Source organism: Anticarsia gemmatalis, chromosome 17 (assembly GCF_050436995.1).
Source record: "Anticarsia gemmatalis isolate Benzon Research Colony breed Stoneville strain chromosome 17, ilAntGemm2 primary, whole genome shotgun sequence".
In the NCBI taxonomy this organism is placed as follows: domain Eukaryota; kingdom Metazoa; phylum Arthropoda; class Insecta; order Lepidoptera; family Erebidae; genus Anticarsia; species Anticarsia gemmatalis.
This window is the reverse complement of record NC_134761.1, coordinates 8,663,563-8,690,812: the sequence shown is the minus strand read 5'-3', so window position 1 is coordinate 8,690,812 and position 27,250 is coordinate 8,663,563. Positions and strand designations below refer to the sequence as shown.

Genomic DNA, 27,250 nt, shown 5'->3' with positions numbered 1-27,250 from the left:
TTTTAATCATGCTATTTTCATAAATAAACTGATGATACAATATGGGGAAGGTTAATGTAATTAAGTTGAAAGATGATGATGTTTTCCAAGTGACAAAAATGTCCTAAATTCATACAAAACAAAGTTTATGAGGACGCCAACACGTTTCGTTACAAATAAGGAGGTAATAAAAGATTCAGTCATTTTTTATAAATTTTATTATACAAATTATTTTTGAGAGTCTGTATTTATAACACCCAGATAACTGTACATTTCCAATGTCACAACACTCCAAAGCATCTCATCGTAAAAAAGACAGTCAGTACACATCAAGTACTCAATCGCACAGACCTTACTATATTTGGCGACACATACATATTGATATTAAATAATTCATAATATATATATTACACAACACTTGTGTTGTACATTTAACATATTTATATGTTTATCTTACCTTATTATATGAGTGGTGGGTCAGCAATGAAGGATCCGTGTCGATCCCCATTTTAATATTTTACAATAACAGTAAATCCATAAGATTTTATACCAAAGACTTATATAGACCCACCAGCTTCCGATTTGCTTGCTGCCTACAAACTGTCTGTATTATATATTAATAACTGGTCTAATTACCCAAAATATCTAGTGGTCGCTGTAATAAACAAATTCAAGTACCTAATGTACTCATCAAGGCAAAGAACGCAGCACCAGAGAACAGCAATACGTCACCTTCTGAATCATCACATTGAACACTGTACAAAAACCATAGTACTGCCGTAATCTTGGTTTATAATGCCCTAAAGGAAAAGCTATTATTGTCTACATCTACAACTATCATACAGCCCAGTCATCGAACCACACGCGTTGGGTTTACTTTTAGTAACAAAAATAATTTTATAGGCGGACATGAACACGATAATGCCCAGATTTACATATATTTTTATACATTACTTGTTATACCTTCCAATTTGTTATACTTTTTATAAATACAAAATATAGTACAATGTATTTTTATACACACCAATTCCTCCAGTTTTGAGATCAAATATGTATAAACCGATTTGATAAAATGAGATGAACATAATATACAACTATAACTGAATAAAGCTTCATAATTAGGCGCTATTCACACAAATGCATGCATTTAAATATCACATAACAGAAGGTTATAGCCTCAAACAATTAACCCCAATGGTAATATGCGGAATAATAGCAAAAAGTAATACAATGCCCTGCAACCAAAATTATGAAGAATTTACATAATAATTGAATTTGTAAGTATTTCATATACATAGTTTACATTATACTATATTATAATGTATGATAAATATACTGCACACTAGGTTCATTTGCGAAAAGTATATAAAATATATTTTTATGCCTATTTTGATTAGTTGAAGAATTTCACACATTGCCCAATTTACCATATTAATTCTTAGATATCAAAGTTTTTCATAAGCTACACAGGATTTATATATAAAGTCAATCCTGATACCTATACCCTAAGTGGCAGTTAAAAGATTGACATAGTTACTAATTACAATATATTAACAGAAATTTTTTATAGTTATATGTAACACTCCTTTCTCAATGTAAGACTGATGTGTACTTTTTAACACAGAAATATATAGGACAACAGCACTGTTAGGTAAACATTGAATCATTATTATATTGTGGTTCACATCGAAGGTATAATCTATATTCCACGCTTTATAATCTAATAACAATAATATTACAATGGTTAGCATGCCAAACTCAACACAATCTTACCATCCAACTCTTATATATTATATAACTTATGTATTCATGATCTGAGTTACTCAGTTCAAATTAAAACAGTCCAGTACATTCACAAATATAGCAAAGAGCAAGACTGTTTCGATCTTCAATATTATTTCAAGCTCATAGTGCGTAACTATCCCCCCATCACAATAACATGTGATAATGCTATGAACATATTACCTCAACAAACCGTCAACACTTAAGCTCTGGTTGTTTCTCTTTGCACCATTAATTAAACAGTATCAAACTGTTGAGCTTCTCCACTAAAATACGTAACGTTTATATTTAAAATTGGCAGTTTTACACACTTACAGGCTAATACAAAAGTTTATAATAAAAACTGCCACAACGCACGACGGCGAAATACATTAACTTGTCGTGGATACAACACATCATACCCTCCAGACAAGCGATAAATACTATGAGCTCTAGGGTCAGGCTCAAATATTGTTTAAAAGTGACATCAATACTTTTGAAATTCACAGAGATACTACTATTCACTGTGACACCGAATATAAAACCTTGTGATTCAAAATAACTATACTGCCCCCTGTGTTAACAATACAATCGTATGTTTCACCGAAAAGGCAAAATCTATCTTACAAATTCATAGTGCTGAATTCACCTGCACATTAAATACGAATCGATTAAATGGGGCAAGGAGTGGCCGAGCACCAAGGTTCGTCCCGCGAGCCGGTCGGCATAACGCGGCGCGCCAACGGCGGATATCCGGTACCGCTCGGGGCGAGTACTCGAGAACCGGGTCACCCGGCAGCGGGACAAGTAACGTTCAAATATCGCGTCCGGGGTAAGCGCAGGGACGCAGGCCGGACGTTTAGAACATGTCCATGTCGTCGTTACACATGACTTCGAGGAAGTCGTCGTCGTCGTAGTCCTGCAGGCGGCGAGGGTCGGCGGGTTGCGTGGGCGGCGCCGGGCGGGCGGGGCTGGCGGGCGGCGACGCGGCGGGCGACGGCGGCGCGTCCGTGTCGCTGGAGCAGTCGCGCGCGTCCGTGGCGGGCGACGGCGGCGGGTTGGAGCCGTGCTCCGACTGCACCACCGCCTCGCCGCGAGACAGCAGCGATGGTAATTCCGAGTCTGAAAATTATGTACCATAGTTAATAGTTGAAAGGAAGTATTATGTATTAATAAAATACGAGCATTACGTGTTTGATATATTTATTGACAGAGAATGCCAAATCGTTATATGATTAATATATGGCATCTACCATAGAGTAGAAGGAGTTTAGGTGGAGTTTAGGTTCACCACATTTCTCCCCTCCTAACCTCTTAGCTGTTCTGCTGAATATAAGATGCAGCCAACACCTGGTTGAGGTGTCGGCGCCAGACATCGCCGTTGTCGGTGCGGATCTCATAATGAAGTCGGCCTAGACGTCTTGTGATAGTACCAAACTGCCAATGGTGCTTAGCACTCGTGTAGTCACGGGCCTGTACTCGTTCGCCGACTTCCAACTGTCTGACCTTGATCTCTTGATGTTTTGATGTAGTTTTTTTATGGGTGTTTCTAAACATGCAGTGTAATGCTGTTCGAACTTCTCTTCCAAACATTAACTGATAAGGTGTCTGACCATTCAAGTTTGGTGTCCGTCTGAGGCGAGTTTTTACCATGACAAGTTTCTCTTGAAGATTACCCCTTTCTCCCTCTAAGCTTCGTAAGATTCTCTTGACTGTTTGTACGTATCGTTCAGCTTGTCCATTGGTTGCAGGGTGGTATGGAGCAGAGGTTTTGTGCGAAATCATACAGTCTTTTAGAAATTTTTCGAACTCTCCCGATACGAATTGTCGGCCATTGTCTGAGACAAGGAGTAGAGGTGTTCCATAGGTGCAAAATAGTTCTTTCAATTTTTGGATGCACCAAGAGCTTGTCGTTGATTTAGTAGGTATAATCTCTGTCCATTTCGAAAATGCGTCTACAACTATTAAAAGATAGTATCCGTAAACAGGTCCGGCAAAATCAATATGAAGCCTTTGCCAGGGGCCCTTTGGGTGTTCCCAGTGGTGTAGTGGTGCTTTCTCTGGTTCATTTTGTTGTAATCTACATGTTCTACAGGACTTAACTTTTGTTTCGATATCATTGTCAATTCCTTTCCAGTATACAAAACTGCGGGCCAGTAGCTTCATTTTCACAATGCCCGGGTGACCGAGGTGTAGTTCGTCCAGCACTCGTTCGCGTAATGTTTTTGGGATTAAGACTCGCGTTCCTCTTAGTATACATCCATCTTGTAAAGTAAATTCATTATCATTGTAACCGAGCGTTTTAAGTGATCGGCCAGTTTGTAATGCGAGTACTAATGGTGTATAATCGGAATCAATACTTGTCTCTTTCGCTATGATATTTGGGTTGACATCAATGGTATGTATTTGTTGAAGTTGAAAGCTGTAATTCTGGTCCATTTTGTTTGCCTTTGTGTTTTCTACTGGGAACCTGGATAGGTAATCTGCATTTGAGTTGTTAGGCGAAGTTCTGTATTCAATGTTGTAGTCAAATCCAGATAAGAAATGAGCGTAGTGGAATAATCGCATTGTACTCATTGCTGGTAACGTTTGATGTGGGTGGAAAATTATTGTCAGTGGTTTATGGTCTGTCACTAGGATAAATTTTCTACCGTAACAATAATAAAAGAACTTCTTCAATCCCCAGTATATGGCAGTAGCTTCTTTGTCAATTTGGCTGTACTTCTTCTCGCTATCCGATAGTGTTCTGGAAGCGAATGCTATCGGTCTTTCTGATCCATCTGGGAGTCTATGTGATAGTACTGCTCCGATTCCCAGTGGAGATGCGTCTGTTGCAAGAACCAAGGGCCTCTTGGGATCAAAATGTATAAGTACTCTTTCGCTTAGAATTTCTTTTTTAATGTGTATAAAGCTCTGTTCGCATTCTGTAGACCATCGAAAACTAGATTCTTTCTTGAGTAAGTTGTTCAGTGGATTCGTGATCGATGATAGGTTGGGTATAAATTTGTTGTAAAAATTTGCCATTCCAAGAAATGTCCTCAATTCTGTGTTGACTGGGCGTTCTGTTTTAATTATTGCGTTAATCTTTTCTCTGTTTTTGTGTAGACCTTCTTTGTCGATAGTGTGTCCCAAATAGTCGATGCTTGTTTTGAAAAAGTGGCACTTATTTTTGTTTACTCGTAGGTTACTTTCTTTTAGTTTGTCTAACACGAGCTTAAGTCTCTGTAGTAATTGTTCTTTGTTGATGCCTTGAATGATGATGTCATCAAAGAAACATTTTACACCTTCGAGATCTTGAAGGAGTTTATCCATAAATTTCTGCCAAAGGCTCGGCGCGACCTTAACGCCGAACATTAGGCGGTTCACCTTAAAAGTGCCTCGATGCGTACTTAGTGTTTGTAGCATTGCGCTTTCTTCATCCATTGTCATGTTGAGATATGCCTGGGTGATGTCGAGTGTACAGAATAGTTTACCTCCGTTCATCTCTGCAAATATATCTTCTATCATAGGTATTGGATATTGTTCATCTTGTATGACTTTATTTAGTGTAACTTTATAATCAGCGCACAATCGGATACTCCCATTCGGTTTGACAACTGGTACCACTGGAGTACCCCAATCAGAGTGGTCGACTTTCGTGATGACACCCTGTTTGCATAGTCGCTCGATCTCTTCATCCACTTTGGTTTTTAAAGCGTACGGTATTCTACGTGGTTTGATAAAAATTGGTCTTGTGTTTTCTTGTAGATTTAGGTGTCCTCTGTAATTGGGTATTTCGCCTAAGTCGGATCGAAATACTGATGTCTTGTAAAGTTCCAAAAGCTGGTCTAATTCTAGATTTTCTGATTGCTGTAAAGTTTTTATATCTGCTAAATTTAGAGTTTCGAGTTCTTTCATCCAACTCCGGCCAAAAACGGGGTCAACGTTGTTGTTGATGAGGTATAATTTACCGTGGAATTCTTTTCCTTGGCATCTGCATTGAACGTATGCAACACCTGCAGGTTCGATTACTTCGCCGGTATATGTTTTGAGTTTTATATTAGTTTTAAAGATTCTTTTGCCGATTTTCAATTTTCTGTAGTCTCGTAATGACATAGAAGTAAGTGTGGCTCCAGTGTCAAATTCCATTTTCATCTTAGCATGTTCAATGTGTACCGTTATCATGTATTTTTCGGATGTTTCACCAGATATAACATTAATATCATTCCATTCATCATCATCGCTTATCGCTGAGTCGTTTAATTGATTTATATCCGGTGTAGTCTTACTGGGCTTCGCATCTGAGCGCCGTTGTAGACACACACTAGCTAAGTGTCCGACCTTCTTGCATTTATAGCATGTTATGTTTATAGCGCTACATTTCTTGGTTTCGTGATTTAAACCACAGCGGAAACATTTCCCTTTTAAATCTCTTGGTGTGATTCCTCTAAAAGGAGATTTTTTTGAATTATTGTAGGAATCAGTGGAAATTTTATTGATATTGTCACTACTTGGTTGTTCATTCGGAAGCATTGATGTATTTTCTGCTTTACTCATTTCAATAGATGTTGCAATCTGTGTCAGGTGTTTAAATGTACATACTGTTCGGTCTTGTAAAATTTTTGTACGTGCGTCGCTATCTTTCAATCCTCTTATGAGTTGAAGAGATAAAAAGCTTTCTGAAATGTTTTTCTGGCAGTGTTGACATTTAAATTCGCAGTTGGTAGTGAGCTTTTTTAAATCTGCGGCGTATTGCGCTACTGTTTCATCCGATTTTTGAGTTCTCGATATAAATTTATGTTGTAGAACCCATTTGCTAGGTTTTGGGTCTAAGTAGTCGTCAAGTGTTTCAGTAATTTCGTTAAATGTCTTATTCAATGGTTCGTCTGGTGCTATTAAATCACATAATTTTTCATGGAGTTCTGGTGATAATGTAGACAGAAGAATATTTGTCTTCATGTGGGGCTCAGTAATTTCATTAAGTCTAAAGTACACTTCCAGACGTTTTTTAAAGTTATTGAACGTTTCTGATTCATGTAAAGGATTAAATTGTATTTTTGGTATAATCTTATGGTATTGGTATATTCTATGTTGGTCTTCCTGTCGCTGACCTTGAATAATGGTTTTTTTTGTTAAAAGTTTTGATACTAAAATAGTGTGAAGTTCTTCGAATTCGTAGCCGTAATTTTGTTCGTGTAAATACGCTGTTTCATCGTTATCATCTATGGTTTTGTTTTCTATCTTCTCTTGTAACTCTCGCAGTGCTGTTATGGTGTCCTTCAAGGCTGCGGAGCGAGCGGTGATGTCCTCGTCAGACATCGTCGCCCTCTGCTCGATGTAGGTATCGAGTCTGGTGAGCATCCCACGTAGGGTGCTCCGTTTTTTACGTAGCTTTTCCATTTAGGTTCAGTTTTTCCTCGTCGCCAATATTATGTATTAATAAAATACGAGCATTACGTGTTTGATATATTTATTGACAGAGAATGCCAAATCGTTATATGATTAATATATGGCATCTACCATAGAGTAGAAGGAGTTTAGGTGGAGTTTAGGTTCACCACAGGAAGCATAGGTATTCTATGAGGAGTTGATGACATAATCTCTTTACTCTTAATAAAAATATCCTTTCACCCATCTGTAATGGTTAAGACTCGAGAAATTTAACTAAGCCAGTAACTAAAAGAAATTGTTTTATATCGACATGGATCAGCTCACCTGTGAGGCTCTGTTTTAGTTGTTCCATAACTTTCTGGCGGCTCTTGGCGCGCGCACGCTTGACCTTACGCGTGTTCTCCTTCTTGTCTTCATTGAAGATCTGCGTGATCATCTCCTGCGACACATCATCATCTCGCTTCAGAAGGAAGAAGTAGATGCCTCCTGGAGTTCGACGCCGTGTACCATTCTGGAAAAACAAAGATATTTTACATAACAATATAGAAATTCACACAATAACCCCAGTTCCTACATTCCAACAACTCAGTAGAGAGCCTTGTATGCCAGGTCCACGGCTGGCAGAGGTATACAAAATTTTGAATGTCAGTGGTACGCAAGCTTATGCAGCTAAACTAAGGTCTTTTGGACTCACCATTACTAGCATCCCCCCATCTGCTTCTATTTCCTGTGTTTCCTTATATAAGTCTATGGCCTTGTGTGCTCCTAACACATCTACAATCCGACCTGAAAATAAGATTGATGTAGTTATTATTAACAGAACCCAATTGAGTACCAAAAAGATTTATTGTGATGCTCTTTGGCCATGTTGAAACTTATTACCAAAGGATTCATCCAAACTCACTACATATTCTTTGTAAAAGTTTGTTTATACAAATAAATATAAAATGCTTAATTAAATTTTAATAAAAGTAATATAGACATACCTATCAAGTCCTTTTTCTCTTCCGAAAGTTTTTCTGCAATTTCCTTGGCAATAATTTCGACATTATCGTCAGCTGTTACGAGTAGATCGGTCAGAATTCTGGGTTCTTGTTTCTCATTGTACTGGTAAGTGTTCACCCTCCTAGCCATCTTCCACTTCTTATTGGACCTGTCTGAATGCCTCCGTTTATTTGAAGTGCGCTCATTATCTGTACATTCTTCGGTATTTGTAAAAACTTTCTTGGAAATATAGCTATCATCTAATCTATACTTAATTGTGTAGTCATAAGATTCAACGCCATATCTACTCTTCTTTGATACATCACAACTAATCATATCCTCGGTTAATAAGTCCTCCTGAAAAGTAATGTTACTTTTAATTTTCTTTATAAAGCTTCAACCTGTTTTGGCCAATTGTTATGATACACTTAACTGAGCTAAAGCATTTTGTTGTTTTGTTTATTACACATAATAACATGATGTTTTTGTTTTACCTGTAAGGCTTTGCACCAAATGTTATATTTTTCTTTTTTGTCTGGTTGAGACTGGCTCTGTGGTCGTTTGGGCCTCAGCTTAGTTCGTTTAGCACGTCGGCGGGGTTCATCGTCCGACTCCGACCCCGACGACTCCTGTGCCGATGCCTCGTCACTCTGCTCGTCTTGTATCTGCATATGGTCTAACGATGGAGGGTTGAAAGCCTCCGGCCGAGCCAGAGGTATGTATGTCCCCTCCTCCACATCTGAATCTTCCAACTACAAACAATAAATACGACTACCTGAATTATCGTATACTTTACACGCCCTTAAACGTCATATCACTGTTTTACACGTTATTCTAATATAATTCCACATTAAAATAAGGAAATTCCAAGATAATTACTTAAATTTCATTATTATTCAAGTAAACATTATCAATTTTATAGAACGACATCAGAAATACAACATTTGAGAAAAAAAATGGACAAAGCTAAAGTTCATACTAACCTCTCCTTCTTCCCGATCATTGGGTATGTCCAAGTCCAATTCTCCTTCTGTTGTTGACATCATACTCAATATTTATTGTTTGAAGATATAAGAAAATAAAAGATCATGAAAATACTGTAACGAAATACAGCAATTCCGCCTTTTATCAGTCTCCACTACTAGCTGTCATTTTATATTTTTTAGCATAGACAAAGTAGAAGATGACCTGTCAAGTGTCAAGTGATCCGTTTTACGAAGAAAGTTACGATTTATTCAATTTAATCCACAAAAGATTTATACAAACTAAATAATATCTCTAATTCATTTTATTTTTAGATATACTTCACTTTCATCCTGGAAGCTATGATTCGGGAGGTACTGACCGTATGATGTCAACTTTCGAAGCCTAATATTCACATAGGCTCATAGTGCGTTAACCTCAGCTCTGAGGATTAATAAATAAGCAACTGGTAATGAGACAATTCGTCATTAAACATTATATTTTTACAAAGAATCTTCTACTTTATGTACAGTCTAAAATCTTTTTTAAAACGTACGTCAATCAACGCCGAAATTCGAACCCTTTAGCTTGCACTTTCTTCTTGCAATAGAAAAATGGTTCGATATACATAATAAGCTTTTCATAATAGTGGCCAACTACAGTGTTAGTATTGATATTAAACGTCAAAAAATCACAAAGGTAGGTAGTTACATTTTCATATTCGTCTATACTAAGATTTTACTTCACTTCCTGGGCTTTACCCGCTGCTACAGGTTTGATACCCACACCAAATATTTTTTATGTAACTCACAAGAGCGTCAAGAGCACAAGTTCCCGGTAGGTTGTACTTCGTTTGTTCTTTAATATTTCTGTAATAAGAATTCCTCTGCTACTCATAATGACGTCATATTGCAGGAGTTTTCCAGCGCACTTTGGTGTTATGTGTCAATTCAGATTTCCCTTTAGTTAATCTAATTATTGAGCATTATCCCTTCCCATTATCCAGTATCCTCGGATCGGCGGTCCTGTGAGCCGTGGATCGTGGATCATAGAGAGTTCGAGCTGCAACTTGGTGCTCTCGCATAAATCCGGTTAACCATCATTCGATTCCAGTGGTGAGTTCAAGTAAGTATCAACTATCGTAAGTAGCTTCTGAAATCGGTCATGTAAGGGGCTACTCACTTCCAAAATCTAATTTATTCTTCTGGCGTGATCAAGGAAGCGATGTTGTCAATACAGGGCTCTCCAGCATGTCCTGATATCGCCTTCGATTTAAGGGACGTGGGTAGCCGTTTATTATATTAAGTTGGGGAAAAAGCCTTTTCGCATTATAGTATGCATGAACTTGTAATAAAGTCTCTTTGGCTGCAAGAATCACACATGAATACATGGTTCACTAGGTTTCTTTCAGTGAGCACGCGAGGTACCCAAATATCGGGTTTTTTTTTGTGTAGAGAAAATATTTTATTACAAGTTCATACTATAATGGGAAAGACTTTTTCCCCGACCTAATACTAGCATATTCTTATACAATAAAATGAAATAAAACATTATTTTAAGAAATAATTTATCTTTATTATTTCTTTTTTCAACGTCTCGAATTCTTTTCTAAGTAAAATCAAACTTTGCTTTAGTTACATCAAAAAAATACACAAATGTTTCATATATATAATATTGATACATTATAAATACAATGATCATGTTTCATACCAAGTCGCCACTGGTATAAAATGAATGAAAGCGTAATCGTCCGCGTTCGAACGGGGGTATAAACGTAAGATCGATCAGTCTATGCGTTCGTGGACAGTGCACTGAGCGCTCGCCTATGAGATCATGTCAGCTCCGCTCGCTCCCGACCCACACGCGTCTCTGCGCCGCGCTACCACCAGGAACTTTTAAACACGACGAGCGCCCTATAGTTCTATGTACTCTGTACTATGTACTATAATCAGAGCATGCTATGTGCTAGCCCAAGCGTATACACCTTGTAGTACTAAGGTTAGTTGTACTGAAATAATCCATTGTGTATGTTCGCGAACACAATGAATTACTGATTCAGCAAATATTTCTATTTTATTTAATTTATGAACACCGAGTTATTTATTGTTAATTAAAGCAGAACTTAGAGGCACATACTATTCACATTATTGATTATTTACTAATATTGTACCATAATAATGGATTTCGTCTCGTATACGCTTCGACTATCACCGGCCTAGTTACGAAACTCAATTTACAGATATATCCGTTTCTATGTCAAAATTTCTTGTAAATATTTGATGTAGTCGGATTTATCTATGGATTAAATTTCGCACCAGTCTCGACAATGTTTAAAACTTCCACAATGGTAGCACGTTTCAAGCAAACAATCATCCACACATGCGTCGCATGTCAGCTCGATTTATGAAACGTTCGCATCTCGGTTTAAATTCTAAATATTTGTAGATACTACAAAGCCCTAACTGAATACTTGAGCGGTGACTCTAGTTCGTAAGAGCCTGTACAAACGGCTTATAAACGCAGTAACGCTTCGATGTCACTGATATTCGAGTATAGCGTTAATCACAGATGATTATCACGTTATAATAGCTTTTAAATTGCTTTCTCAAATGATATTATAAGCAGGCCCTTACTGACAAACGCTCTCGTTCAGTTAAATGCATAGCGTCTACATTCTTACATCATTCAATGACAATATTCTTTTATATCTTTAAAGTTTGATATATTGGTAAACTCCAATGGTTTTTCCATTAACTGTTAAAGATATTTAGACTAATAAATTCTAGCAATTTTATTTGCAGTAAACAAATTAAAGACCCTCTAGCTGTCTATTCAATCTAATGTAATTTTTCAGGTAAGTGAAAAACACTTGACGCTCACAGTGGCTCTCAACTCGCACGATACATTGTATGTTGGCGATTGGAGGTTTAATAGAGACTTGATGCTCGGTGGACACACGCAGGTTCCAATCGTGGCAATCAAGTAGCTGATATTTTGATATATCACAATAAAACGGTCATTCAACATTATATAGCAGCGATACACTCGCTAAATATCCGATCGCCAATAAAAATGTCAAGTGCGTGCCACTCCATATATCAAACTTTTCAGTGACTTAATAATAACAGTTTTTACTTTGAAAATATTCATAACAGAAGTTGTATACAACAGTTTTTATTTAGTTATTAGATCTATTATATGATATTGATTATGATTTACAATATGATTTTGTATATTGTTACACCTGTAACCTATATTTTGAATAAACGGTAATATAAACGACATCAAATTGGTAAATCATAAACAATGGATGCTAACAGCCTGTTTTACCACTTAATAAGTAATTTAGACTAACAGGTGAAGTTCCGAGATTATGGTATATTTTCTAGCATATTAACTATAAGATTTTGGCTATCCGATACTTATATCTAACTGGTAAAACAGGCTACTATACTCGTATCTGTGTATTCAGTTTGTAACTACAAATAGTTAAGTAGGTACTGCTCTGAGGCAATCATATTTTATATTAAAGTCACTGGTTCTCCAATAATTCCTCTATACAGACTTGATTCACTTATATCAATAAACATAGATATTTAGGCCCCGCATTTTCTACAAAATATTGTTTAATTTTTTTTTGTTAATTTATAATGAAACAGGTACGCGCGTACATTGATTAAAATGTCATGAAAATAATACCATATCACTACAAATATTTTATGTAATTCTCTAAAATGTGTTACAATGTTTCTCTACAAAGTTGAAATGCAATCGCCACAGCGGCGGCCACGTCACGCGTCACGACGTCACACATCACGCGTCACGCGTCACTCGTCATACGTCACGACGTCACGCGTTACGTCAACGCCGCAGTCGTCGACGCTTGATAGATAACACGCACATAGTTACAAATTAAATAACAATCATATCGTCAGTTAATATAAAATACAAAATAGACGCATCAACACAAGTAAGATTTTCCCAAGTTAACCAATTGGAAGACTACTTTTGTATGAAACAATAGATTTACACTCGTCCGTCGTTCTAATGGATGTCAACGATACTTTAAATGCATAGAAAATAATGTAGTAGAATGCCACTCTTACCTATTGTGCAGTACAGAAACCCTAATCCCTTGTATCTGAGAATATCCAACTATGAGAATGTTTATATTTATGATTAAAAGCCAGACATACATACACGCACAGCGATGTTGAAACACTCGACGAATCTATAGGATGCTCTCTACATTATATTATAATAAGTCATTCTTCGCTAGTATCGAGACAGAGTACGATTTGTGCACGCTACGACTCATATTGTAATGATCACATTGACGCCTTTAAACTTACACTTACTTACTTAAATATTTCATTAATATTATACTTTATATCTAGATACGCTCGCTTTCATTTTTGTGGAATGCAGTTATCATAAATAAAGATCTTACTAGGCTGTATTCGCAATGATATAAATTTTAGACACGGGGCTTCAAACATCAGTACAATGCCCAGAGGGAGAATCGGAAAATTCGATGTTTATATTACATAACCCTTATGGAACTCTAACAATCGTACGGTACTTTACACATAACACTAATATGTACAGAACTAGTTTGTGCTTCCACTAGTAAACATATAAAACAAGGAGAAGTCCGCGCGCCGCTCGCGCCACACTCAAGTCCACAACATCCACAAAGTCTCGGGGACACAACACTCTTCAACTATAAAAGGTAACTATCGGTCCGGACACATTCTATAACATTCAAAGCGCACATCACATACACATTTCGTGGGTTACGCGAGATCACAGTGTTTAAATTATGGCTACTGGCATAGAGATTAAGTTTCGAATCGGAGATAACGTTCGTCGTCCACTAGTCCGCACTAGTCCGCACTTAGTCCGCACAATCCGCACAGTCCACACAGTCCGCACAGTGGCACTAGGCGCGGCGGGGGCGGGGGCGGGGGCAGGGCTCGGCTCAGGGCGGCGAGCGCCGCTCTCACTTGGGCGGCGTGGGGAAGGAGTTGACCACGGCCTGCGTGCTGGCCAGCACGGCCGCCGCTGTAAACACAACGCGTTACTGGCTACCGGATAGCTACACGGGTCGGGCGGGGCTCGCCCGCTCCTCCGCCGTGTGCTATCGCGCGCCTGCAACCAACCAACACACATTACTATGAGCTCGTCGCTCCACGCGGGACCACTGCCGCCGTGTCGGTTTTGGTCAGTTCAGTTAAAAGCATATTAATCTTCATTTACTACAGCTTCATGTGGCAATATGGAAAGAAAATATTACATAAAATCAAGCACCAATTGCACATTATTATTATGGTTTCCCGTTCATTCTAGAAACATTAACGGGGCGCGTATGTTCGATAACACGCAGGCGGGGTCAGGGCCGAGAGCGACGAGGCGCACTCGGCGCAAGTATGGGACAAAAGGGCGATTACGAGCCACTATCGACTTCGTATCGCGTCGCTACACATTATTTTACATGGAAATCGATAGCGTGTTATAAAAGCTCATTTTTAGTTATTTAAGACGTCGTACGTTCCACGCAAAAGCGACACCAAACCGTCAAGCGTTCGCGGTCGCGTCACGTAGAACGTACGTACAAGCAGAGTGTAGGAGTGTAGCGGTTCGGGTCTAGTTACCGGGGTAGGGCGGCGGGTAGAGCGGGTAGCCCAGCCCCACGTGCGTGTGGTGGTGCGTGTGCACGTGGCGCATGGGCGGCGGCGAGCGCGGCTCGCGGCCGGCGGGCGCGGGCTCCTTGGGCGCGTCGGGGCGCGGCTTGGCGCCGGGCGACTTGGCGTGCTCCTGCAGCTCGTGGATCTTGTGCGGCGCGGCGCCGTAGGGGAAGGCGGCGTGCGGCGCGGGGGGCACGCCGCCGCCCGGCAGCAGCTCCAGCTTGCCGGCGGGCGGCCGCGACAGGTCCTCGGGCGCGTGGTAGCGCGGCACGGTCCAGCCGCCGCCGAAGCCGCCCACCAGCATGGGGCTGAGCGGCGCGCGGTACACGGGGTCGAAGGGCAGCGCGCCGTAGTGCGGCGCCTGCATGTAGGGCGGCAGGTAGTACTGCGACGTGGGCGGCGGCGGCGGGCCCTGCGTCTCCGTCGTCGGCTTCTGGCCCTCCTGCTTCACCTGCGACGCGGAACGGACCGTGGTAAAAGTCAAAAAACGAGCGCTCGCAATAAGGAGCCGAAAACATGCGGTAGTCGATTGGCTAGCACGTCAGTGTTCCTCTCTGATGATAGTACCCACCTTGACTTCCTCTTTGGGCTTATCGTCCTTGTCTTTGGGGGGCTGCTTGTGTGCGGGCTGCGGCGGCGGCCGGCCCCCCTGCCCCGCACTCGCCCCCGCCGCGACCCCGGGGGGCTTCGACTCGTTGCCCCCCTCTTTTCTTCTCTGGTCCAAACTCATATAATATCTGGAAGCGAAGTAGTCATATCTTCAAGTTTCACCATAAAATATGCACATGGAAAATACTAAAATGTTATTAACACTAGAATCACGTGTCTCCCAATTTATGTTCGTATCAAAATTTATTTATAAAATTCAATATTTTAGTACCCAGTACCCTTGTCTGTAGTTTGAAACTTATTTGTGTTTCATATCTTATTTAAAATGTTTAACTTAAATGCTTTACTAAACCGAACTTGCCAAATAGTCCTCCGCGCTTCTAGTGTTAAAACAAAAAGATATATTACCCACCTTCTGAGTTCCTCTTCCCTCGCGTGTGGTGGTCTCTGGAAGGCGTAGGGTCCCATCTGCGCCTTCATTTCAATACTCTCCTTGAGTATCTGATGGTTGTCGTTGGGGCGGGCTGGGTTCTCTTTACCGTCAGGCGGCCGTTGTTTACTCTTGTCTAGCGGGCTGGGGGTGGTCTTGGACCGGTCATTGTCTTTGCTCTTGTCGTCCAGCGGGGCCCCGGGGGGTGGACCCCCAGCCTCCACGTTATAGGGAAAGTTCGGTACATAGTTGTACGGGTAGAAGTGTTGCGGTAACACTTTTTGTGGACCGTTGTCAGGTTTGCCGTCCTGTAGAAAGAGTAGCATTGAATATAACATATCACAACCAATCTCAGCAGTTTATATAGTCGAAAAATTGTATAAGAAGGTGTTAGCAAAATCAATTAACAAGTTATGACTTTAAATAACCTTTAAGTTATCAGTTCATATTTATTTAGATGGACTTTAACGTATAAGTTAATTGACATGGAGGTAACTTACTTTGTGGTCAGATTTAGGGTCTCCTTTAGAGAGGTCGTCCTTGGTTTTGTCAGCCGAGGGCGGAGGGGCGGTGGGAGGATGTGACGGCGGCATATATGAGGGCTGGCCATAGTACTGTAACGTAAACATATAAAATAAATATAAACATTTATATTTTACATTTCCATCTTTATCCTTGTGATGCATTTCTAAACTGACACATCCATGTAGCTCGGTAAGAAAGTCAGGTTAAAATTAACGAAATCTTTAAAGCTTTTAGTGGAAGAAGACAAACCTAGTCGACACCAAACGTTTACCAAATTTTAACTACCTACTATAAGGAGACTTATTATGTTGGATACCATACCTGGTGGTAGACGGGGAAGGGTCTGTGCGCGGGGTCGGTGTCGGGCGGCGCGTCGGGCGGCGCGGCGTCGTCCGAGATGTCGGAGTACGCCGGCGACCGCACGCCAGGTGTCGGCGAGCGCCGCGCGCGTCTCTTGCCGGGGGACTCCTCCGCCGGCGACTCCGTGGACTTGCGCTCCTCCGCCATCAGCGCCGAGCGAGGCTTCACCTGCAAATCAAACCATGACACTGATCACCTTTAAGGCCTCGGTAGGAGGGTGGTGAATGTTTTTTAAACTGTATCACCGCACATTATGTTGCTGTTCAGCATGTTAAGCAATATTTTACGAACAGTTAAGAGTGTAGTAGTTATGCTATTTACCTTGAACTGTGTGGGTTGTAGAGTTGGCAGTGCATCAGGCGGCGTGGCGGGTGGCTGCGGCGGCGTCTGCGGTCGCTCCACCGGCGCCGGCGTCTCTGCACTAGCGCTGAAGTCCTCGGCGAACCGAGGCGTCTGCGGGGACTCCGCCTCCGTCTCGGGTTTCTCCGGCGACTTCTCTGGGGATTTGTCGGTCTTAGCCTCTGGCGATTTGGCCGGAGTGGGAGACTTGACCGGCGTGGCCGGCGTGGCGGGCTCCGAGGGAGGCCGCGCGGGCGACGCGGGCTCAGCCGCAGGTTCCTCTTGCTCGGAACTCGAGCCGTCCTTGTCATCATCGTCGGGCGCCCCATGGGCGTGCGATCTGTGATACTTGAGTCCGTTTGCATGTTTGTACTTCTTAGAACAATTAGGCTCCGGACACTCCAGGAGCACTGGGTCGGGAGGAGGCGACGACGGCGTCGGTGGCGGCCGCTTCGCCTTGGGCGTCGGGGGCCGCTCCTCCGCCTCAGACGTGCGTTTCCTTTTCGAGTCTGGTCTCGGAGGAGTGAAGGGAGTGGGGGATGGAAGCGCTCTGCGACCTTTGGCTCCGCCATTTCGCAGCTTGCTGTGTACCGAAGAGCGCGTCTCCGTAAAGTTTGTCATGTCCGTTGGTGCGGCATTGCGTCCACGCTTCGCCCCTCGACCTTTTGGAGTCCGTGCATCTAACTCCTCAGTCGGAGAGTCGCAAAACCTAAAAAAAGAATATACAACAATGTGTTATTAGTTTTATCAATAACATAAGTAAATAAACTAGAAGAAAGAGCGTCGATAGTTAGGTTTGAATCATAAAGCTCGCAGGAACGCATGAATACCTATAGAATCATTATTTATGAAAACATATTCTCGTTCTCTGGAATTTCTGTTCACGTTTTTGTCTGACTCATTTTAGACAGACGTGACTGAGCGTCCATTACACCGCGTTGTAACAGATGGGGCCAGTTCTTGCAAGCTCGCAGCGCGTCATTGGCGTGCACATTAGTATTCGGTGGTCGCGTACATTAGATTTAGATCTGTCGCATAAATACTGACCGTGGCGGCGCCCAGTCGTGTCGCGTGCAGTCCAGTAACGTTCCTACGTAGGTCTTCCCTCGCCACGTCACGTTCACTACTAGTACACCTGTAACAATAGCACGAAACTATGAATTTATGGCTTCCCTTGTATACGTGTTCCAGGGGCCGAAACAGGTCAGTAAAGTCAGTAAAAGTCAGTATTTTTGGACCTGGTCAGTAAAAGTCAGTATTTTAGAAAATCGGTCAGTATTGTCAGTATTTTTCCAAACTCACACACGTTTTTTTTTGGTTTTCCTTTGCTGTTGGCCAATCTTACATTCTCGATTTGCCCAGTAATCATATCAGAGGGCTGCTTTGGATGCTCGCTATTATGTTGATGATCTACGTAATATATATAATATGTTACTATAAAAGCCCGAACAGTGGTAAATCCTAAGATTTTAAGGTAAAACCTAAGATTTACCAACTCTCAATGGTAAAAGTCCGAACAAGCCGGAGTTTAAAAACTGTAACATATACAGTATATACAAAACTCCTTCTTCATAACTATGTAACGGTATAATTATATACCGTAACATAGTTATAAAGAAGGAGTTTTGGGCAAAGCGACATGGGTAAGTTAGGTTAGAAGGCTGAGGTGGGAGCGAGCGAAGCGAAGCTCCCACCTCAGCCTATGTCGTTATTTTTTTTTAAACCACCCAGCAGGAATGCAATGCAATGCAGAAAAGCACCCCGCGAAGCGGGGCTCCGGCGACATCTCGACATCATCAAGTGAATAGAGGTAAAAGTTCGAAATAAAAGAATTGTTCGGACTTTTACCATTGAGAGTTGGCAAATCTTAGGTTATACTGGATAATCTTAGGATTTACCACAGTTCGGGCCAGTAACATATACATGTATTGAAGCATCACATGACTTCAATAGAACAGCAAATTAAAATTTACAATTTTTTTGAAATCAATATTTTTGAAGTGAAAATTCTTTAGCGCCGTTGCGCACTTTTGCGAAACTTCGTAAGACCTGATTGAAATTTCGTAAGACCTGATTGAAAATTCCTAAGACCTGATTGAAAATTCTTAAGACCTGATTGAAAATTCGTAAGACCCGATTGAAAATTCTTAAGACCTGATTGAAAATTCGTAAGACCTGATTGAAAATTCTTAAGACCTGATTGAAAATTCGTAAGACCTGATTGAAAATTCTTAAGACCTGATTGAAAACTCGTAAGAGCTGACTGAAAACTCGTAAGACCTGATTGAAATTTCGTAAGACCTGATTGAAAATTCGTAAGACCTGATTGAAAATTCTTAAGACCTGATTGAAAATTCGTAAGACCTGATTGAAAATTCTGAAGACCTGATTGAAAATTCGTAAGACCTGATTGAAAATTCTTAAGACCTGATTGAAAATTCGTAAGAGCTGATTGAAAACTCGTAAGACCTGATTGAAAATTCTTAAGACCTGATTGAAAACTTTATTAACAAAGCTTTTTAACACATTAAAAAGGCGATGCTGGTTGACAACGGGGATGGTGGAGACCAATAACCGAAAATAAGCTTTTTAACAGTCTTAAAAAAAGGATTTTGACTTCTCAATTCGACTGTATTTTTTGTTATTTCACACCATTCACCTGAGAAACGGTTTAGAAATGGTCTGTATTTGGTCAGTATTTTTGAATTTTTGGTCAGTAAAATCAGTATTTTCGACCTCGGAACTTGTTTCGGCCCCTGGTGTTCCGTCGATCGTGTAATGGGATTAGTTTAAAACTGTGTAAGAAGATAGGGCTTTAACGGAATTGGTGCAGTGAAGTAATCGTCGGCGGCGGGTGGGTCGGATCCAATTTGTCACGCGGGAGCACTCATTTGCATATTGGGGATGCAGGAGCCGCGAGCCGGCGAGGACGTGACTCCGGCCGCATATTTACCAACGCCTCGGCTCGCGCTGCGCCGCGCCCGTTATCGCGCTGCCGTGCTAACTTATGCAAATTTAATTAATCAATTTCACCCCTCTATCCGCGACACTTTTTCGCCCAGCAGCGTTCGCCATCGCTATTTTTATTGTATTAACGGCAGTACTCGTCGTGAATTCATTATGTCACCTAGAGCGTCTCGAACCTTATTGTAATTCAAAGCGATTTAACCTCGTCTTTGTCCTCAAAATGTTTTTCGTAAACAAGAGTAACAAATTGAGATAAAAATGAGGGCCTCGGACAATCCCTTTTTAATCCCTGGCGAGCTTTTGCGTTGACTCGATTTTATGTAGCGGTCTCGTTGAATTGTAAATAAGTGTATCTTTTTTAAAAACAGCGAAGCCTGGCGATGTATTGTAATGAGATTTAGTTGTACGTAGTGTGTACCGACCGCCGCGTACATTGCCGAGTACATTGTGTCGAGTTAAGTTTAGTAGAACATGTTAGCATTACAGCGCTGTAGTTAATATATGTAACGTCGGGTGCCAACAACAGTTTGTTAGTAGTATCCGCGAGTGCGCGTCTCCTAACTTATGATCTCGCCCAGCACTAACATTGTTTGCAGCATATTAATACATTTTTATGGCTCGGCCGCGCGCCCCTCCGGAATTTATGATGTAGGTACACTGAAGAAGTTTACACATTACAGAGACACATGATAAACATACACAACTACTCGACTATACGTACATATACAATACAAGACATCACAGCTATAAACTAATCTACCACATGTACAGCTCACCAGTCAATTTATTAACATCATAAGTATAATATGTGTATATCACACTAACATTAACTGTTTCCAGTTAACCTTGATGTTTACCTCAGACAATTATTTTAATTAGTAAAGAGCAAAATGTCATTATCACCATTAGCTAATGTACAAACTTAATTAATGTTAATAATGATATTTACTTAATTAAGTTTCGCTACTTAATTTCCCCGAAACATGTTTTAAGTTAAGCTTAGCTTAATTTAATTCAGCTTTACTTAATCTCATTGTGGTCTCGGGATTAAAGTATAAAGACATTTTGTGTCATGAATTGTACAAGAATTTATTGTACATTTCTATAAAACAGTTACATTAAAATATTATCCTTTTTCAATAACTTACAACGCGCGATCAAATAAATTGACGTCGAGCAAAAAATATATAACCATGCTCCGTGGAAAAATAAATGTTATACCCATAAAAAGATTGATAAGTGAGCCGTGAAATGTGTGTACAGGCTGTCCTCAATAACTCTAGCTTATTATTTATTGTTCCACGAAACAATGAACACATAAAGCATTTCAATATAAGCGATTAGCATAACATGTTAGGAGCTATCGTGCTCTGTGACAAATGAGACAATGGGGGCGATGATTACTTTATATTGAACGAGCAGCTCCTTGCAACTGTTGTTTGTTTGTTTGTACCGATCTAGTTCGCTTTCTATTGTACGTGTAGTTCACATCATTGGTTACATTATGCAGATGAAACGACACACGTAAAACAAAAAGGAAACAAATCTAATAAAACGATTCCCAGGTTGTTTAAAGTATGCACTGGCAGATGGTGCACTCGGCTAACTTCCAAAGGAAATGGTTGGGCGCTCGGCACTTTTATTATTTAGGGGTGATCCCCTTGTAAATTGTTAATACGACCGGCCGGTCACGGAAAAGTTAAATTAGAGATCGGCCGCCTGTGTTTGGGCGTGTAATCGCTTCGATTTGTTCATATGTCACTAATGGGCTAACCGCGTGCCGTTCAGGTGCCTACTGCCGACGGTGCCGACCCATAACCCATGCCTAACGATAGGGGGAACGCGCCAGTTAAACAAAACAGCTTGCTCATTTATAATCACGTCATATTTGTTTGTATAACAACTCCATCCACTGATGAACGATCGTTGTTTATCAAACTTTTAACCAAATACAGGTTTAACGTGAATAGATTATACAATTGCAATGTGTCCCCGCGATCTCTGTATGTAAAACAAAACCCACGTTTGTTTTACTCCAATAATACATTTTTTTAAAGGAGTATAATATCGGTCCACATTGTGTTTCCAACTTACCGATCAGTACAAAACATTTCGATAAAATAAATGAAAACATTCTGCTTCAAAACATTATGCAAATGTTTGTTATAAATCAAAATTTTAATCTAAACCGGCAGATTAGCGAGCTTTGTATTTGATTAAGTCGCCGATCGTTTTACCAGAAAAGCAGCAGAGTGAAATAGGTTCATTTAGGTGGTGCTAATTACGGCGGCCGCAGTAATCAACGGCCTAATAGTTGTCGTGCCCTCGCCCCCACTTTACCCCCGCTTTGTTCCCGACACCCCACGGCTACTTCCGAGCTCGAATCTCTACCTACATCAATATTTGTATAAGCCACAATACTTCGTGCATGAAAAAGGAAAAAAGTTCGTTTTCATTTCTTATGGTTCGGTATTTGTGTCGATTTCGCGTGCCTTGTACGGACATACGCAAAGGACGAAAAACCCAAACTTGTTTGTTTTATTTTTTCACCTTCAACATTCTTTTGTTGACTAAATCGATTGAGTTAATAACACAAAATAGGCGAGTGGGCGTCGGCAGGGGCACGTCACCGGCCCGAGAATGGTGCTAATCAGACTTGTCCATTGTTTCCCACACCCGAGACAAACAAAGTTCCGGCGATTTCATTTACATCCATTCAATGTCGGAGGCCTAGTTGGCCCTCCTAAAACGTAGTCACAGGACGCACGTTTCCAATTCGATTAACAAGTTTCTGGGACAAAGAAAATAAAGAATACTCGAGCACGATACGTAACGAATGTGTCAGGTGGACGGTGGATACAAAATACTTGATAAGGTTTCATAAATGAGACATAAACGAAACTCGGAAACGCAACATAAATATTAAATAAAACACGTCCACTAATGAGTGTAGTGGAATGCAGCGCGGTATGTGTAGCGCGTAGCCTCCGTTTAATTGTTAGCACGTACATGCCGCACGGCCGGTACGAGTAAACCTCGTAAACCTGTCGCTGAGGACATTTTTTGAACGACACCCGACCACTGCATGCCATGCGTTTTATGGCGGGACTTTTCAGACTGCTGCGGGATTCATTCCAAGTACGTGCCTTTCGTATAAGTTAACGGCGATGCCTAATAAAACTCCATGTACACGTGAGGTCGTAATAAAATTATAACGCGGTTGGAGACGCGGCACAGTAAACAGTATTTAATTTCCGTAAGCTCCTCGGCGCCATTAGCCGAAAATAAATAAGCTTGAAGAGGAAGGGCGTGAATTGCCTCCCCCGCGGGCCGCACGGCCTCCCCACGGTGCTGCGCGTCCATCGGATAAATTTGGAAAGTGGCAACAGAAGCGAGCAGATGGTGATTTATTATCGTGTTTTATAATAATTACGAGCGGCTACGGGGGAGCGGCATTGTGTTTCGCGCGGCTTGGCCCTCTAATGGCGTCCGGGACGTGTGCTCTCGTATTACATTATACTGTTTTATTTTCAACTTAATGATGGACGACCGCATCTCGTGGATAAGGGATAAGCATTAAACGGCCCCTCCCATTATGAGATCGAAAATAAAATAAATCGCACAAACAAATTAAACAAGCTCCCATAAGATTCCTGCGATTTCAATATTTGATGTTACTCGGAGGGAGCAATCGGATTGCGCGGAGTTTAAATTAAAAAGTCCGGACAACGTAAATAAAGTAAGAAATAAAATACTCGCAATGGAAATTGATTTCATCGCAAACATAATAATAATTTATGTAAATAAGATTACGGTCCATTTTGGAATTTATTTACTTACCCTAACGACTTGAGGGGCATTTTATTACGAGAAGAGCTTATAAGGTGTAAAAGCAATCGTATCAGTGCGGAGGGGTATTAAATATTCCGCGATGGTATCTACGGCTAATAAGCGCTCCGTAATTATGTGGAGACCCATTGACTCCTCTGCTTTATGTGCCTCGTGAATATTTTAATATTAATAGCCACTCGGGGCTGTAACTTATAAATAAATAAAAAATGTACTAAAGGATGAGACGGTTATAGCCGTCATGAAATACGAATGACGAACGACAAAAAAACATTGACGTTCAGTAATAATCACCGAGCGAGGCCAGGTGTTGTAAATAAATTATTATATTGCTTCTGTAAGTCGTCTTCTCGATTATATGAGAAACTTAATATTCTTTAGTTAAGTGTGCATTCATGAAGCGTATTTTATTTTTCAAATTAATATACCATGGATAAAGTAAAAAGATAGCATCCATCCATACTGGCATAAAATAATTTAAAGCCCGTCTCAAGCCTATAAGAGTAAAATTAAAATTGAAAATCGAACAACTTTATGTCAAACTGGATATTTGGAACGGGATGCTATAAATATTTATTTCTGTTCTCAATTTTAAACATAATTTATTGCCAGTACCCATTTTCTGAGTATTTCAGTTTAGTTTTGATAACCTTTTCGTCATTCCGTTCTCGGAAACTTGGCAAAATAAAAATATTATCCACAGGTATTTAAAAATTAATGCATTATCAAAAGGTCTTTATCCCTTAACTTAAAAGAACTAACTAACCTCATTCAAAAAAAATATTTGATAGGTAGATAACAAAGCAGATTACGCGCTAAACCTCAGTAAAAAATGAAATTGTTAAAATAGAAGTTAATACTCTAATTAGTAGATAAGGCCTTTGAGAAAGGAAAGAGTTAATAAATTCCGCTTAGTGTGTTTAATTAGTAGGTTTTTTATTTTAAATAGTTATACCTACCCAACGCGATATAATAGGCAGGTAGTAAAATAATTATATATTTTCTACCTACTATGTTTTCAAAAAGATCGTAGTCTCAACAAAATAACCTGTGCGTCTGGTTTTAAACTTCACATGTCACATAGTCTGAATTAAACTGCCTGTTAAATATTGTTTTATTATACAATAAGAAAATACTGGACGACATTACGGGTATATTTTAAATTAATTCAGTTTTATCATTATGAATTGATTGGTATAATGAATGATGTATCGCAAAGCATGATCGTATACTAGGCGTGCATAAGCGTGCAGATGTGAGCGAGCGCTACGGTGCGTGGCGTTCGTGCGCTAGTAACAACTCACCACCTTCCGTCTCGTGCCACACGATGCCCTCCAGCGTGACCGAAGTACCAGGCTCGCACGGGCCGAGGCAGTCGGGCTCCGTGATCGTGCCAACCGACGTCCCCACGCACACTTCTGCAGTTTCCTGAAAATAAACACCTTCATAAATTACTGCTTTCCTAGTAACTATCTCCTTAATCTAAAATGTGGCACATTAGCATATTTTGTTAACTGGGTTAAACGTCGCAAGTGTACTATGATTAATTGCATGTTTTCAACAAGTTCACAACGAAGAATAAGTGTACCTAAAATGTGTTTACAGTTGTATTAGCAAAGTAGTGAAACTATTCAACCCGAAGAACTCACAACGCATAAAATTGAAACATTAATTAAAACGAATTACGATGACAGTGATAAATAATATGCAACCACAAACATGATAAACTGTTAAAAACGGTAATTTATTGGCTGCACATAACTTTCCACGTTGTGAATCAAACGCTACGACTGTTAAAAGTACTTAAAACAAATCGGTTTAATTATGCAGTTGTTGGCCGAGCGTGTTTTAATTTAATATGATAATAGGAGAAATATGAAGCTCTTTGCAAAATGCCAATGCTATTTGCCAGCAGTCCGAATGGTTATGAAATACAAAGGCAATTATGGGAAGCTTTGTATGCGTTATAACCATATTCAAACGTATGATTCAGTAATTAACAGTGCCGATAACATTTTGTTCCGGCTGCCGTGATTTGTTTTCCCAATAATATTAAACAGCAGTCCAATTAATTGATTGATAAAATTGAATTTAATTTCGTGTAAAATATGAAAGCGGTATAAATTACTTTGTCGGGCGGCGCGGCGCGGTAATAAGGGCGAAGCCATGTAGATTAATTTATTAGATGAAATTGTATCCGTTGAATTTTATTAATACATTTAAATTTTAGAAACTTGTTTATGTAGTGTGATGTTATTTTGAGCTTTGTTTGGATTCATTATCGGAATCGTGTTGATCATTGACTACGAAAAAAGTACTAGTCTACAATTCGTTCATAAATTAAGGCATCGTTAATTACGATATCCATCGCCTAAACCATCGTTTAGGTCTTTTTTCCACTCCCCAGTTAATTTGTCTCCTGATTAATTTCGTTTCTCAGAAGACACTCCGTTTTAGTTTCCCCCACACTTATTTCGGCAGCCAAATATAGCCCTGCTATAAAAAGGTATATCTAATGCTTCAATCCGATTTTTTACTTATGAAATAAATATAAACCTTCTGTTTTGAAATGTTTTGTTAGAAATCGATTTATTTTATAACGATATTGTTGTTGAAAGCAGCTAGGGTAGCCAGATGTTCGGACTTGACGGGATAGAGCGGATATTTCACACCGTGCTATTATTAAATAATGATTAATAGCGACAGTTTGGCAGATACTGTAAATTTATTCAGACTGTAATTGAAACGTCGAGTATATGTATTTGAAAAGTTTCATGTTTTTTGTTATTAACTTGTGGAGGTTCGTGCAATCAAGCTAGCAGGTTTTTTAACGACTACTCCCGCATTAAGAATGCTCATGTCGCGGGGACTTTTACAAACATACAAACAACGGACACAAAGCACGATCAGACCCGAAAAAATTACTTGTAGATCGCACAAATAAAATTGCTCCGTGTGGGAATCGAACCCACGACCTCCCGACGCAATGGTATTGGCGACCTAACCCACTGCGCCACGGAGGCAGTAATTACGTAGATCCGATAACATCGCAGCGTCATAACTTTGAAAGATACACAAACTACTATTTACACGCTCCAAATTAGATTTTGTACGATCGTACATAAGTTTCTAATAATATTATACTAATACAGGGTAATCCGTTAAATGCACTGTTTATATTTCAAAGTTAATTCTCGGTAGGTCGGAGTCTAATAAACTGTGAATACTTAACCGACGTTGTAAGAAAACTTAAGGTTGAAATAGTTGATAAATATTTTATTTTACGATGCGGATTAATACTTTCCGATATAAATGTAATTAAATTATACTTAGTAGGGCTAGGATCTACATATTATATCAAAAATCTAAAATTTCAGTCTACAGCATCCCTTTAGAGAAAAAAATTGTTCTTGAATTACAGTTCAAT

General features: G+C 40.0%; 2 protein-coding genes across 7 annotated transcripts in view; both read right to left on the bottom strand.

Annotated features, from left to right (window-relative positions):
• Positions 1-179: 179 nt before the first annotated feature.
• Phax (phosphorylated adaptor for RNA export) lies at positions 180-9,252 on the bottom strand. 2 transcript variants are annotated; one of them, XM_076125112.1, is made up of 6 exons: positions 9,078-9,252; positions 8,589-8,846; positions 8,097-8,451; positions 7,805-7,896; positions 7,435-7,621; positions 180-2,862 (listed from the first exon to the last, which is right to left on the bottom strand). In XM_076125112.1, the coding sequence occupies exons 1-6, from the start codon at positions 9,138-9,140 to the stop codon at positions 2,600-2,602; spliced, it is 1,218 nt and encodes a 405-aa protein (XP_075981227.1). In that variant the 5' UTR covers positions 9,141-9,252; the 3' UTR covers positions 180-2,599. The 2 variants fall into 2 exon arrangements, with proteins under 2 accessions (XP_075981227.1, XP_075981228.1); XM_076125113.1 differs by having other exon boundaries at positions 8,097-8,458; positions 8,596-8,846.
• Positions 9,253-10,616: 1,364 nt separating this feature from the next.
• LOC142979732 (uncharacterized) overlaps positions 10,617-27,250 on the bottom strand; it is a 95,163-nt gene continuing 78,529 nt past the window's right edge. For 2 of the 5 annotated variants that reach the window (XM_076124838.1, XM_076124839.1), the window contains exons 4-12: positions 25,128-25,251; positions 18,055-18,142; positions 16,990-17,716; positions 16,630-16,836; positions 16,284-16,397; positions 15,766-16,091; positions 15,316-15,502; positions 14,712-15,195; positions 10,617-14,121 (exon numbers count right to left, since the gene is read on the bottom strand). In XM_076124838.1, coding sequence (XP_075980953.1) covers positions 14,060-14,121; positions 14,712-15,195; positions 15,316-15,502; positions 15,766-16,091; positions 16,284-16,397; positions 16,630-16,836; positions 16,990-17,716; positions 18,055-18,142; positions 25,128-25,251 — 2,319 coding nt within the window. In that variant the 3' untranslated portion in view covers positions 10,617-14,059. Of the gene's footprint in view, positions 14,209-14,711; positions 15,196-15,315; positions 15,503-15,765; positions 16,092-16,283; positions 16,398-16,629; positions 16,837-16,989; positions 17,717-18,054; positions 18,143-25,127; positions 25,252-27,250 lie in introns of all 5 variants that reach the window. The other 3 variants (XM_076124842.1, XM_076124840.1, XM_076124841.1) reach the window with 3 other exon arrangements.